General features: G+C 42.1%; 2 protein-coding genes across 2 annotated transcripts in view; one reads left to right on the top strand and one right to left on the bottom strand.

Annotated features, from left to right (window-relative positions):
* Positions 1–8,183, bottom strand: part of rtn4rl1b (reticulon 4 receptor-like 1b) — a 148,103-nt gene extending 139,920 nt beyond the window's left edge. Inside the window, exon 1 of the mRNA XM_086126380.1 lies at positions 7,710–8,183. Within this exon, the coding sequence (XP_085982506.1) occupies positions 7,710–7,722 (13 nt within the window). The 5' untranslated portion in view covers positions 7,723–8,183. The remainder of the gene's footprint in view (positions 1–7,709) is intronic.
* A 446-nt stretch (positions 8,184–8,629) lies between these two features.
* dph1 (diphthamide biosynthesis 1) overlaps positions 8,630–15,631 on the top strand; it is a 67,721-nt gene continuing 60,719 nt past the window's right edge. The window contains exons 1-2 of the mRNA XM_086125896.1: positions 8,630–8,722; positions 9,551–9,700. Coding sequence (XP_085982022.1) covers positions 8,638–8,722; positions 9,551–9,700 — 235 coding nt within the window. The 5' untranslated portion in view covers positions 8,630–8,637. The remainder of the gene's footprint in view (positions 8,723–9,550; positions 9,701–15,631) is intronic.

Genomic DNA, 15,631 nt, shown 5'->3' with positions numbered 1-15,631 from the left:
ATTCAAAAAAGGCCTGTATGGTTCATGAAGGTTTTATCAGTGTGACGGTTTGAACCAGGAACATTTCTATTTCCATCATTTTCCGTGGGAAACAACCAAACTCCCCGCAGGTGGACCAGCATCACTGCAAAGATTTTGCTCAACCTTCAAGGTTCCACTTGTCACTAAGCCAATGCGATTTGCTCTTGAATCTCTTTTCGTGCAAATGTAATGTTTGAGATGCGTGGCCATGCCTCGCAGTGCATTATCTGTAAGCAAGAGCAATGTTTTTTTTCTTTTTTCTCTGGCATGAGTAAATGTCAGACATGCAATTATTGGAGATCCTCTTCAGTAGATTACTTTTGACGCCACGCGCTCCAGGTGAGCTCTTCAGACTGCCAATACATTAATTTGGTGACAATTTTGCATTGCTTCATTGTTATAGAAAGAAAACATTCCCTCCCCCCAGTTGTCTTTTTTTTTTGGGCAGGGGGGGGGGGGGGTTGTTTTGATTAGCTTAATCTTTTTAAATGGATATATTATGTAACAAGGCCCTGAAATTCAACCCCACCCCATACTGATTTGCTTCTCATTTTTCAGGCGGCTTATAGAAATCCTCAGGATATTGCTTTTGGGGTTTATATTTTTGCTCGGCTCTCTACATTATCCTCCTCTTGCGATGCCTCTGTCACTGGTCCGAAACACAATGGCGAGTTGACACAGAGTGACACTGAGAGGATTAGACAAGCCGGGAATCTATTCTCCTTAAATAGAAGGCTCGTTGGGCCTCGACAGCGGCTGGGAGGTTGCAACATAGTTAAATGACAGATGGGCGTTTATTGCTCTCGTGCAAATTCATGTCATCGTACTTAATCACTCGCCTGTTCGGGGCCCGAGTCTCACTTCTCCGGCGAAGCGGCTGTTTGTCCTTTGTTAATGAGCGCATACCTGCTGTTTTTACGACCTCCATCTTTTACCGTGTTATCGTAAATACTTGACGCCTGCGAGTCATATCTGCACCATGAAAGAAGAAGAAAGGAACTCTTAAAAGTGGGGGGTGAGGAGGCGCTGGCCCCAAACTTCTACCTGTGGGGCGGGGGAGTCTTTCAACCCAAATCAAAATACAGTATGCTGTTGTTTGTATACGAATCAAAATGCTAACCCTGTGCAACTAAGCTTAGCTAGCAAAGCTCAGAAGGCCAGCTTCTGTATATGACCGTATTTACAATTTTTACCCATCGCGGAATGGTGATGACAGCTGTAATTTTCATATATTTCCTAATATATGCCTTTCAGTGTGTTGGGCTGCACTGCTTATTTACTATACATGTACAAAAAAACCCCTCCTAAAAGTCTTTCCAGATTTGATGAAAAACGTGCAGGTTGTCTTTTTTCCACTTAGGTTCGGCTTTGCGGCACTCCTGCTAAGATGCGTGAGTCCTGTCATTAAACCAAGGCTCGCGTCTAGACATAGACATTGATAAATAAATACAATATACATATTAGAGCAGTGTTTTTCAACTCGTGTGCCGCGGCACACTGGTGTGCCGCAAGACATTGTCAGGTGTACCGCGGGAAAATTTCCAATTTATATGCCTGTGCAGTCTTTCGCCCAGAAAGTAATCATGTAGTATCCTCCCATACCGCTGGGGAGGAGCAACAGCTAGGCAATTGCCTTGTGTTTCGACAAGAGACAAGCGAATTTGTGACGCATGAATGCAGGACGACGGTGAAACAATAAATATGAAAGATGATAAAATACTGTTTTCTTTGTGTTCATTTGATTCCAATTCAAGCTGTTATAACGTCATTCTTCAATGTTAAAAACGGTTATAGGAACAATATAACACGTTAATTGTTAAAATAAGCGGGGAGGGGGGTTCACATTTTCAGCTAGTGGTGTGCCGCGAGATTTTTTTTTCAATGAAAGAAGTGTGCCTTGGCTCAAAAAAGTTTGAAAAACACTGTATTAGAGCTGCAACTAATGGTCGTTTTGATAATCAATTAATCTGTTGCTTATCTTGATCGATTAATCAATAGTTATATTGGAAAAAAAACATGTTCTAATTAAAGAACATGACATAATTGAAAACTGATATAAATTCATTATTACCGTTATTCAGTTCCCGGTTTGGTCCGTAACGAGTTTGAAAATTGGCAAAAATGTTGATCATTATTTTCCAGTCAAATTAAATGTTTAATTTTGTCCGTTTTCATGGGGACACATTCAAGCATTGGGCCGATTTTAAAACAACAAAGCTATCCAAACTATTCAACGATAACCCAAAGTAGGATCAATTAATTTGATTGTTAACAAATTGATTAACCGTCACGTCTCTAATATATGGATGGATGGACAGATAACTAGACAGCCAGCTAGACAGCTAGCTAGTTAGACAGGTAGCTGGCTAGCTAGCTAGCTAGATAGGTAGATATTCTACCAGCCTCTTGGAATTTGAAACGGACACCCTATGACTGCAGGTGCATGTCGTTATCTATTTGAGTCCTTGTGCAACCTTATTTCCAAAATCAGATGACGACGATCAAAAAATGGATTGTGTTCATCTTTCAAGGTTACACTGTAAATGGAAATGTGGTGGATTCCTTGAACAAAACGATGATGCCGACAGTACTTATGCTAGATGGAGGCATTCGCCACACAATGCTGATGACGTTCAGAATGGCTGGACTTGGGCAAGCTTTTTTATCGACCCGTTCTCACAAGACATTTGCCATGAAGGAAAGCCCCCACTAACCTTGCATCCATTATTCCGACAGAATACGTCGGCGGAATTGCAACGAGCGACTCCGTGGTACTGTACATATGCTGGACGTCTTGTACATTCCGCTGCTGTCGGCTCGTCCCATGTGCTTTCTTTACGGATCGGTGCTTTTAAGAGGAATGTGTGTGGTAGTGAAAAAGGACCTGATGGAGTTAGGCTGACGTTCATGCTTGCAAACCCGTCCATGACCTTGTTAGAAGGTGTATACAGTATATAGTGCACAGTTATAGTCTGAAAAGTACATTTGTACAGTGGAACCTGTGACGTCAAAAGGCCTTAAAGTCACAGGAATCGGGATTCAACTATTTTCGGAAAATACACAAAAGCTACACTAAAAATTGGAGTTCAGAAACCTCACGAGACCTCAAATGAGGGAACGTCCAAGAATGAACTTTTTGTGTGTTTTACTTTTTCTTTGGCTTTTGGAAGAAGGAGCAACATCAACAAGATAGAATGTGAGAGAAGTAGAATATGCCACTGTAATGTTTTTCTCCCCCACGGATGTTGTACTTTGGATTCCTTCTGAAAATACTGTGTGATAAAGTAGAGTGTAAAAAATGGACACAATTAATTTGTCATAAAATGTTGTTGTGCCATGTACTAAAAATAACTTTTGATATGAAGAAAAAAAAGTGTAGCATGTGTGACAAATGGAGACTACCACCACTACGACTCATCATAAACCTAGATATGCAAATACACCAAAAATATACAGCAAAAATAGGAACAGAATTTAAACATTGTAAAAAAGAAAGATAATTCTGTTTCAGAAACAACAGTGTTTTTCCTCCTCTTTCTGCTTAGTGTCAAGGTAGGATTTGTGGACAGATCACATTAATGTCGAGCATGGTCAGCTAACTAGAGGTTGTTCTTGTTTTGGTTCTGAATCTGGAGGTCGGATTCAGGTGCTGCTCTTTGTAGGGGGGCACGGAGCAGGCTGACCAGTGTCAAAGGCTCCAGTGTAGCGTACAAAGCCCCTACTTGTCACAGCAAGGATCCACCTGCACAAACGCCCCCTTCACTTAAAAAAAATAGAAATAAAAATAAAAAAATAACAGCGGGCAGTCAGATGTCATGTGAACCAAAAATTGACTTTTTCACTTGATTGAGCATCATTATTAGCTAAAAGCGGCTGCCATGAAAAGTCACTCTGAGCACTGCCGTCGTGTATGAATCATACAAGACCTTTTTTGGTTTTTACCAATGTACACGGTATGTGTTTGTGAATGGCGGATGCGTCACAACCAGTGCTGGGCCCTCATGCATTAGCCAAGCTCCCTCGGCTGCAATGTGTTATTCTAGGTGCAAAGTCATTCAAATTCACCAGAGAACTTGTTCGATGTTCCTGCCAAAGCTGACACATCTCTGCCTGGCCGCCGACTCGAGACACGCTGCGGTACGTTTGCTTTTTTTTTTTTGGCAGACGAGTGAAATCTCAACCTCAAATTAATTTGTACTGAATTAAGCGGGAAGCTTTTCCCCCCCTCCTGCGTCCAGAAACTGCACTTGACACGAGGGATGAACGATTTTAGAAGGAAAAAAAATTTCTCGAAATATTGCCATTGCGATTTAATATGCGATTATCTTTTTGCAAGGTCCTCTTCCCAAACATGTATATACCCTATATTTTTACAAACACAAAAACTAAATTAATCAGTACAAGATGATTCAATACGTGGGGTGCAAAATGATTCAAGAACTGTCCAATTTGAAAGTAGAACGATTCGATTCGGATGGACTCACCGGCATTACAATTTGATTGGATGTGGTACGACTCATTTCGAGACAGTGAGATGCAATGACTCTGTTACTGTCATTTTACAAATATTTGATTGAAGTTGTCAGAATTTTATATTTGACACATCCCTCCAAAAAAAGATGATTTTATATCGATCTCAATATATTTTAAAAGTGGAACGATGCGATTTTGTTTGATTCAGTGCACTCGCCTCTTAATTCTAAAGCGATTATCTGATTCAAATCGGTTTTAGTTACACCCCTAAGATATATATATATATATATATATATATACTAGAGCTGTCAGTTTAGCGCGTTTTTATTGGCATTAATTTAAACGAATTTTAACGGATTACATTTTTTCTCGCAAGATTAACGCGGAGCACGTCACAGCGGATGTTACGTTGCTCTATAAATAAACCAGAAACAAAACAACAAGCGCACTGCATAGGTCCACAGACTTATATTTATATATATATGTATATATATAAGTGTGTGGACCTATATATAATATATATATATATATATATATATATATATATATATATATGAAATAAAGCCCTCCACCCCCCGAACAGCTGAAACGAGGCCATTTATTTTCCACAAATTGCACCCTTTGCATTTTGAAAATTGCATCCTTTCTACTGCATTGCAATGTCGATTTGAATTAGGTTAATATTTCAGCCTTACAATACGACGCATTTGCCACCACCCCTGATTCCAACTCCAGCCAGTCAAATTGGAAATTAATGACTGTTGTGTGGCATATTGAAGACCTCCTAATAGCTTTTTACCAGTATGTCCATTAGTATGACACACGCAAGCAGGATATGCAGGCCTGCTTGCCCCTTAAACTCCAACGAGCACGCTCATAAATATCCATTGTGCAGCAACGTCAGTTGGAGCACACCATTCAGAACCTTTTGACGGTTGTTTTTACACGATATGGCATCACTTCTTGCACTAAGTTGTCAGAAGGCACTTTTTCAACAATGGTCCTCCCCTTCCAAGCTGTTCCAGCTATAAGCACTCGTCACCGCCGTGTGTTTCATCTCCACTCTTGGAACGACAATAATCGATGTGATGGCAAAGGAAAACAGGCTGTTTCTCGCGCTGCCCCTGAGGCACACACACAAACGCGCGCGCGCGCGCGCGCGCACACCGAAAACAGATTGGGTCTGACAAAGCAGACTAAAAGCAGTGAGCAGTGGTATCTATCTATACAGTGTTCCAGTGCCAGCATGACCTGCGGCGGAGAAAAGAGAAGCCGCTTAGTGTAGAAGGCCACCAGTAGATGTGTTTTTTGTGGCAATGCTATAATGAGCATTTATAATGACTCTTTAGACTCGTCTTTGTATAATTCACCCGACGTGGCGGGCTAGTTGTCAATTCTGTGGCTGGTGTCATTCAAAAGATCATTTCTGTGCGGGTGTTGCTTGTGATGGGCTCAAGTTCAAAAGAAATGGGATGGATTTGGGAAGCCGGAAATTTCCAGTCCCCCAAATATTTTTTTCTTTCAACATTGCTTTGTCAGAATTCCCTCAGCAATATTCTACTGCTCTTTTCAACAACATTAATCTAAAGAACATTTTCAATGTCCTGGCAGACGCATGAGCAATATTCCATCTTGATCCTACTGTTCACGATGCAACATGACACCGAGACGACTCCGAACAGCACCTTGCAATTGCAAGGCTTTCAATTAGGATGTACTCAGCTCAACTTTATAGAACACTTTTGAACAACCGCCGCCTCATACAAAGTGCTGTATGTGGAGTAAAAAGGAGTCAGACAACAAAAAAAAAAAGACAGGACTGAAAACAATAAATTCAGAACATAAAAACAGCATAACACTACAAAATACTAAAATAAGACAGTCTCGCACTGAGTCTAACTAAACGACTAAACTAAACGACTAAAAATTGTGTTTTAAGACGAGCGGTAAAGATTAGCTTTGTGTCACAGTGCCGTCAGCAGGTTGTGTGCATGTGTTGTAAATGGTGAGTTATCACAATCCATTACAGCCTGCTTAGCAAGGCAATCAATCCTATGTGTGAAGATACATTTGGCCACAATATCCACTCCTAGTCAAGTATTTGGCATTACTGTGTTAAAAATACTTTTTTTTTTTGTAATCGTATACCCACTATTGACTTCAATGTACCCTCATGCTAGTCAACATGTTTTGGTCGTCAGCCATATTTGTTGTTGTGCTAAATCACATGCCGGTTGTGGCTCATCTCACATAAATTAGGCTTCTTCTTTCACAAACTTGCCACCGAACCGTGCCTATGTTTTGAACATGAGAATTGAGTTGGCTGTTTTTCAGCTTGAAACGACACGGTAAGGTCATGGACAATCTGTATCTGGCCTTGCCCCTGTTTATTAAAATTACAACAAGAAGGGAAAAAAACCCCTGAAAATGTTATTAAGTGAAAGCTATTTGGCATGGCTTCAATGAAATCTCAAGAATTCCTGTTGCTGCTAGTCGCTGCATCTGAATCACACATACAGTTTTATGTTGGAATGCTTTGAAAAAGGTCGTCATCACAGCACAGACAGTGGGCCCGTACTTGTGCAATGGTTCTTCAAGTAGGGGGTCTGTGGGAACCTCATCAGGGACTCCTTGCATCTACTTAGATTTCACCCCCCTTAATTATTGTTCAGCAGCAACATGGATTCAAGTAACCGATAGATAGATGAGAGGACGTATAAGTATTAATGTCTTGCTGCTGCCATTCATCTTCTGCAGACAAGCCCATTAAGTGACTCACCCAAGCCCTTCCCAAAACATAAACAGTTGAAGGTGAATTTTCCATCCCGACAGAAACTTGATATTAAAGTATTTTTTTGGACAGGGCTTGGTCGCATATGAGGTGAAAAGAAGTCTTGGCCCATCATTTCGTGTGTGGCCCGGGGTGAATAACCTTGTGGAGCATCAAGTCCAACAATAATAATCGCCATAAAAACAATTCCTCAGCCTTGTGACCCGGGGACAAGTCATATAAACTGCAGTGCGGCATCTGCTGTGTTACAACAAGCACATTGCCGCGCATACACACGTATGAATATTGCACTCAGTACCAGCCAGGCAGGCGGGAAAGCTTCACTTGCAAAATCAAGACGCATCGACTGCGTGCTCGCACGTGTGCGTCAGGAAATATCCATGAAATATTGAAACATGCACAATAAAAGTTCAGTTACACTCACCCCTCTTGAACATGTTGCCGACCTAAATGAATTTGCTCCTCCGTCCTCTTGAAATCATCGATCCAAATATTCCAGACTTGCGGAAGTTGATCCGTAGACCCCACTCTTTCCAAAAACAAATTCTTAGTGTTACTTAACTGCCCTTCCCGTTGTGCAGGTGTTATTAATATTCTCCACAGAGTTCAATATTGATTGGGGATCATCCACGAAACGGACCGACGCGCAGCAATTCCTTCCGTCGGACACGACGCTCTCGTGAAGAGGTTTGGTGACTGAACGCTTCTCCCAAAATCACTAAAAATAAATCAAATCAATCCTCTTTTCGACCAGTCAGAGTCGCTAAAGCCGCATCTCCGCCAAACACGAAATCATTAATTATTCGAGTAAAAGCAACCAATTCCATGGATGCATCATTAAAATCACATATTTAAAGACACACTCTGATGACAGTTAGACGTTGCCTGTCTGCAGAAGTCCGCGCATCCGTGCAGCACGCACTTGTGCTCAAGAAGGGAGAAAGTGATGTTGTGACGCTTTCACCTCCTCCTCCTTCTCCTCATCCTCCTTCTCCTCCTCCGGGCGCAGCCTCTCTCACCGGAGCGCCAAACAGATACACCAGCAGAGAAACCCAATCACGCATGACGCAAAACTATATTTAAACTTCAGATGAGCGACAATAAAACTCGGAGGTGTCCTAGCACTAAATAACAAGAAAACTTTCTCCAAATCGATCGGATTTGGAATATGGGACTGATTAGTTATTAAAAGTAAGATCTGTTTTGTTTTGTATAAATCCACAGTTAAATTAATTCTCCAATGTTGATACAATACCTTTGGTTATTTACCGGGCAATCCGATTGTCTGTCTACTTCTATGTGCGCGAGCAGTCCAAATCCATGCTCTGTGATCGACTTCTCTGGCCTGGCTGATGTTTCCTGTTTCGAATGGGGGAAAAAACATGGCGGCGCCCTCGTGTGACAAGCAGATTGTTCCTGTCAAAAAGCCCGCAGCAGGTACTGTAATTGCAACGTTTTTCATCGGAGATTATTGATGCCAATGACAGATACATATTTGAGGTATTTTAAAATGTCCCTTATGTAGACGATGGAGTTTACGCAAAAAGTGAGACATAACGTTGTAAACATCCCACTCGTGTGTCGAAAATCAATTGCCGGGAGGTAATTGTGAATAACAGTTGCTTTTTAAAAAGATGAGTATATAGACTGGCTGGCAATGCTAAACGCTTGAAAATTATATCGGAAACATTAATAAAAAAGGTAATTCGTCAAATTTAGGAGCGTGATTAAATGTCGCAGTCTGGTTTCAAACCATGGAGAAATTCCACTAACGTGTTTTAGGATGTCCCGTTTACATTTTTCTTGCCACCCGAGTTCGTGGCACTTGGCTTGGTGTATCTGCTGATGGATTTACCCGAAGTAGCAAAAATACACCCTGTCTTAGTTGTCTTGCTATGTATATAATACACACACACACACACACACACACACACACACGCACTTTGACGAGAAATCTTTTCTACCTACAGTATGTATGCATACTTTGGTACGTGATTATTCTTTTGAGTGTGACTGCAATTGTGGCTACTGCACACCAAGGTTACCTCGGGGAATCAATAAATAAAGTATCCTTTTTTTTTTAAAGTATACTGAGCTATCGAGTGATTCAGGCGTTTTGCTGCACATCTTTCTGAAGTCAATTAAGCACGCAGGCAATTCACAATAACTATTGAGAACAACTGTTTTATTCAGGACAAGTGAGACACATTTTGGCTTTCTGTGTGCCGGACTGACTGAATCTTTTTGAAATGAAACGTTCTTCAGTTCGAGGACCTCGGCGAGTGGCCAATCAGATTCCAGATGAAATACTGCAGGATCCTGAGTTGCGGGAAGCCATGAAAGCCTTACCTGCAAACTACAACTTTGAAATCCCCAAGACCGTGTGGCGAGTGAGACAAGCCAAGGCGACAAGAGGTGAGCTCACCTCAACCTTTTACAAGCTTGTTGGTGCGACAAATCGCAGAGGGCACGGTGAACGTTTGCTGATGTTGAAATTGCCATTCCAAACCTATGGAAAATGTGCATTCTTATTCTTCATTCTTTTTTTTTGTTTCAATGCATCGAATGTGCATTTTTTGAGGATGTGGGAGGAAGTTGGAATCCATGCAATAGCTTTCAAACAACTGCGACCCGTTTCGTTTTTGCTCTGTGTATTTTTTCTCTTTTAATCAAACTTCATCTTTCCGATGTGAAGCAAGGCGTTTTATCACCTCTGTCTCCTCCTGTTCCTCTTAACGTCCATCTGTTCCTCTGGCAGCAGACTTGGCATTCACACACACGCACACACACGCACACACAAGCACACAATAGAGGAACAACATCACACTGTTCTTTTCAAGTGGCCAAAAACAAGTGACTTTTATTTTGGATTTCACACAAGTGTATAAATAAACATCAGTAGGTCAAAATCAAGGATGTGAAGCACACTTTTCTTCTCAATGTCTCTGACTTCTTCACCTCTGACAGAGAGCGTAGGTTTTTCATTTTCAACTTTCTGGTTGCTTTTCAAGCCTATCCCAGCTGCATGTGGGTGAGAGGCAGGGAAAACCTTGGACTGTTTGCCTGTCAATGGCGGGACTAGCGCAGTTTCCTCCCTAATTATTGACAACCCTGGTGAAGGTGGGTTAAAAGCCTTAAAATAAATTCCATTTTTATTGCAGAAGATTGCTCTGATCCTGAAAATTGTATACATGGTTCACCAACAACAGAATCGAGCTCCCCCCATGGCCATCTCAGTCCCCAGCCGGCTATTTCTTCTATGAATGGATGATAATTAAGTTCCAGTACTGGTTTAATCCATAACCTGCAAACCATTTTCCCCCCAAAGTAAAACCAGATGTTTGCAAATGTGGTTATTTGTTGAAACACAAAAGGTAATGCTTTCATGGGGAGCAACGGGAAATCAGACACTATTTATTAGGGGCTAAAATTTGAGGATTTGGACAATTTTAAATTTAACAGTGGCTCTAAACGATGGATTCTTGTTCTTTTCCCTTTGACTTTTCCCCTCAGGCGTCGCCACAGCGAATCAGTTGCCTCCATCTAACCCTGCTTCGTGCATCCTATTCTCACACCAGCTACCTTCATGTCCTCTTTTATTACATCCCTAAATCTCCTCTTTGGTCTTCCTCTCTGCCTCCTGCCTGGCAGTTCAAGATTCAGCATCCTTCTCCCAATATATTCACTTTCTCTCCTTTGGACATGTTCAAACCATCTCAGTCTGGCCTCTCTGACTTTCTCTCCAAATCTTCAAACATGAGTTGTCCCTCTGATGTACTCATTCCTGATCCTATCCAACCTTGGTCACTCCCACTCTGCTACCTCCAGCTCTGCCTCCCGTCTTTTCTTCAGTGGCACTGTCTCCAGTCCAATCGACATGGCTGGTCTCACCGCAGTTTTATATACCTTTCCTTTCATCTTAGCTGAAACTCTTCCATCACACATCACACCTGACACTTTTCTCCAGCCGTTCCAGCCTGTCTGTACACGCTCCTTCACCTCTTTTCCTCATTCTCCATTGCCCTGGACCCCAAGTACTTGAAATCCTCCACCTTCTTTATCTCGTCTCCCTGTAACCTCACTCTTGTACTTGGGTCCCTCTCATTCACACACATGTACTCTGTCTTGCTTCGACTGACCTTCATCCCTCTCCTTTCCAGGGCAAACCTCCGCCCCTCTAGTTTCTCCTCCACCTGTTCCCTGCTCTCACGACAGATCACAATGTCATCTGCAAACATCACAGTGCATGGAAATTTCTGTCTAACCTCGTCTGTCAGCCTGTCCATCACCAAAGAGAATAAAAAGGGGCTCAGAGCTGACCCCGGGTGAAGTCCCACCTCCACCTTGAATTCCTCCGTCACACCTACAGCACACCTCAGTACTCTCTTCCAGTCATCATACATGTCCTGCACCACATGATGAGACTGATCAGAGTCAACCATGTGATGAGACACAAGGGAAGGTGCTGGGCGGGGCATCTAGCCAATCAGCTCACGGGATAAATCCACTCGTGCTGTCATTGGTCGATGTCGGCGCCTGGACCCAATCCTGCATATAGCCATGTACAAAACCTCTGAGCCACTCAACATTTTTTTCGGAATTACAGTACTTTGTTAAAAAACAGCCATGTCGTGAAGCCGCAATGAATGAAGCTCAATATAGCGAAGGATCACTGTCGAGGCGATATTGCAGCTTGAACGAGGGGGGAGCAATTGACTATTTGAGATTATTATTATTTTTCTCCAGTAGAGCCTGTAATAGCTATTTGCATCTCTACAGGTATCCAAGGCACAGAGTGTCTCCTAAAATCTTGACGTTCTATCAAAGAAACCGTCCGACCTTTCCATTTTAGTGGAAGATGGTTATATTGTGACCACCACGTTACGGACATCTATTATTTTTGCCGTCTTGGATTTGGCATCTCTAACAGGTCACAGTTTTATTTGGATGTGGCAATATTAACATTTGTGTGTTTGATAACAATATGGGTCTAAAATGGTTTCATGGTTGAGTGAGCCAAAATGGAATTGTGCTTTTATGCATGCGAAACATCAAATGTTTTCCATCAGCCTGGAAAAAAAAATAAATATGGCTACCAAATCAGGCAGTCACAGGAAAACAAAGAACTAATCAAGATGTGGATGGAGATGGCAACAAGCGGAGGCGGCCCTGAAATGTCTCGGCATCCTTGAAAGCTTGCCGTGTTTCCCAGGGAGACTTGTGGAACGCTGTGGGACTTGCTTTGTTTTCCAAGGTCCTCGTGCTACTGAGGCAGCCAAATGATAAGCGCGCTTGACAGTCTGCTCTCAAATCAGTCCTAGGGCTAAAACACAACAAGCAGCGTGATGTCGAGTTGTTTTTTTATTTATTTTTTGGTCCCTTTTTAGTTGCTTCCGTTTTCTTTCTGTGATATATTTACTTTTATGCACCATTGGGCAAAGCATGGCGGGAAAGAGTAGCTGCGATGATGAGATTGTTTTCTTCTCAAAATGTTTCCAATGCCGTTTTAATGTAGGGAACAAAACCTCCCTGAGGCTGTTTTTTTCGGATTTCATTAAGATTTTCCAGCCTCTTAAACGTAGACAAGTTTTGAATCTCGATTTGCATTTGGCATGTCGCATTTATGCGCACTGTTAATTCTCTCTGTGTGATGTTCATTTCGTCATGCATGGCGGAGAAATGATAGAATCAAGCACGGTGTGTTCATGGGTTTTATTGATTAATTTTTTCCCCCTGTTTTTTTAATAACTCACAATGCTGTGATGTTAATTAGATTCTTTTCAATTAAATTTATTGTTCGAGAATGTAACCTAGTGTCTTATTTGATCTTCCATATTATTTTTTCATCACGGATGCAGTTAGAGCTACTTAGGTTTGCACCATGGGTTGCGTAAGCAGAATGGCAATTGCAGCATGTCATGCAGTATGAACAGTAAAAATGTCATAACGGCGTTCCTGTGTTGCCCATCAATTAATTCAACCAAGAGGAGTGATTTGACGCAGAATATGGCATTGAGACTTGCCCCTGCTAGTTTCCTGGAAATTATTAATATTGTGATCACTTTTCATCGATCTCAGGTACTGTGTGTGACTACTAGCATAACTACAGGTTTATGACATGATGGTTTGACGGGCTAATTTAACTTAAACTGTCATGTCACCGTAGTTGTGCTCAAAAATCCGCGAACATGCTAAATGCCAAAATGCCAGCCGCCTGACATAGCACGTAGAACATGTCTGCAAAAAGAATGTTTACATTTAGTTCCCCTTTAACCAAGATTCGCGCATTTGTCAACCCTCAGGTGTTTTGTTGAGGCCCCTCAAAACATTCATTTTTGTTGCACAGAAAAAAAAAAAGAAGCATTTTTCACATAAAGACGTTTACCAGTACACAGGCAGTAAAATAAATAAATACGAAGCTCTGATATAGCACATTTCGTCTGCAATGTAACTCAAAATGCTTCACATACTGTAATTAAAAGTACTTTTCAAAGCGGTTAGAGAGTGAAAGAGTTTCAAAAGCAAAGATTTAAACAAGCTGACAAAAATTCTCGAGTATAAGAACATGATTTTCAAAAATGTGATTAAAACAAAATACTTTGAAAGACCTTTATCACAGGTATTGGAAAAGAGCATAATAATTTTTTTTTTTGACTGGTATAATTTGAATCTTGATTTCTTCCTATTATTCACCCTGCTAATAAAAGATACCAACAAATCAAAGAGCGCCGTAACATTTACAAGTACAGAGAGGAAAAAAAGGTGTTTAGGGTGATTTCGGGGGGCCTATTCTCCACGGGTGTGTTATTGACTGTGATTTTTCAGAATGATAATGATAAACACATTCCAAGAGGTAATAGTTGGAATTTGGAACATAATTGGAGTCTTGCAAAACTCTGACGAAACCCGCATCCATTCACCTCCAGCATCCCCTTCACCTTTTTGTTACCTCTGTCAGCTGTGGCGAGGGTGTGTTGGGAAACTTTTCTCCACTAATAAAACCACCCTTTCTCATGTAATGCCCCGTCTCTCACTCTGTACCTGTGACTCTGAAACCTTTTCGGCATTACAGTGCGCTCTCACCCCTGCTTTCAGCTCGGTTCTATCACGCCATCTATCACTCCATCTTACGCTTTTAGTGTTTAATGCCACCTCTGCCAGAGTCTTGTAAAAATGTTCAGACTTTGGCAACGCTACACACACTGCAGTGGCTTTCTCCTTTTTCAGGTGTTCGCGTTTATTGTAGTTGCTTGTTATTGATAATACAAGTGTAGACTTTAGTACCGGAGACAATTTCCTTGTGTGTTCTACATTCTTGGCCAATAAAGATGATTCTGATGGATTCAGCAAGCGGCGGTAAACAGAGGTGATGGAAAAATCTTTTCTTTGCATCACCTTTGGAAATGCCATTTCGTAGTGTAACTCAAGCAAGTCGTTACTTCATGTTTCAGTCCTCACTAACGTGTATCATCTATTGTATCCATCTGAAAGCCAACATACGCTCCCTGACATCACACAGTTCCACAGAACAAATATATACACGATCACTCCTCAAACAATCCCAAATCCTGCTGTGAATAGATTTAGACAGCATGCTTTCAATTCAGCTTTGTTACACAGTGCATAATGTTAGCTCTAAATCACTGGCTAGTCTGTTTTCGGTCTCATTTATTATCCATCCGTCCAGCCATTTTCTGATCCGCTTATCCTCACAGGGGTCGCGGGGCGTGCTGGAGCCTATCCCAGCTGTCTTCGGGCAGTAGGCGGGGGACACCCTCAATTGGTCTCCACCCAATCGCAGGGCACACAGACGAAAAATGTTCCGCGCTCACACTCACACGCAGGAACACTTGAGAGTGTTCTGTTAACCTGCATGTTTTTGGAATGTGGGAGGAAACCGGAGTACCCGGAGAAAACCCACGCAGGCATGGGGAGAACATGCAAACTCCCCTCAGAAAGGCTGGAGCCAGGATCGAACTCTGCACCTCTGCACTGTGAGGCCGATGCGCTAACCAGTCGACCACCGGGCCACCATAATTTATTATTATTATTATTATTATTATTATTATTATTATTGGGGGCGGCCCGGTAGTCCAGTGGCTAGCACGTCGGCTTCACAGTGCAGAGGTACCGGGTTCGATTCCAGCTCCGGCCTCCCTGTGTGGAGTTTGCATGTTCTCCCTGGGCCTGCGTGGGTTTTCTCCGGGTGCTCCGGTTTCCTCCCACATTCCAAAAACATGCGTGGCATGCTGATTGAACACTCTAAATTGTCCCTAGGTGTGAGTGTGAGCGTGGATGGTTGTTCGTCTCTGTGTGCCCTGCGATTGGCTGGCAACCAATCGAAAA

The sequence above is a fragment of the Hippocampus guttulatus genome, chromosome 12 (assembly GCF_054856545.1).
Source record: "Hippocampus guttulatus isolate MCC_2025c chromosome 12, RoL_Hgut_1.0, whole genome shotgun sequence".
In the NCBI taxonomy this organism is placed as follows: domain Eukaryota; kingdom Metazoa; phylum Chordata; class Actinopteri; order Syngnathiformes; family Syngnathidae; genus Hippocampus; species Hippocampus guttulatus.
Note: the sequence above shows the minus strand (reverse complement) of the source record. Positions and strands in the feature narration are given on the sequence as shown.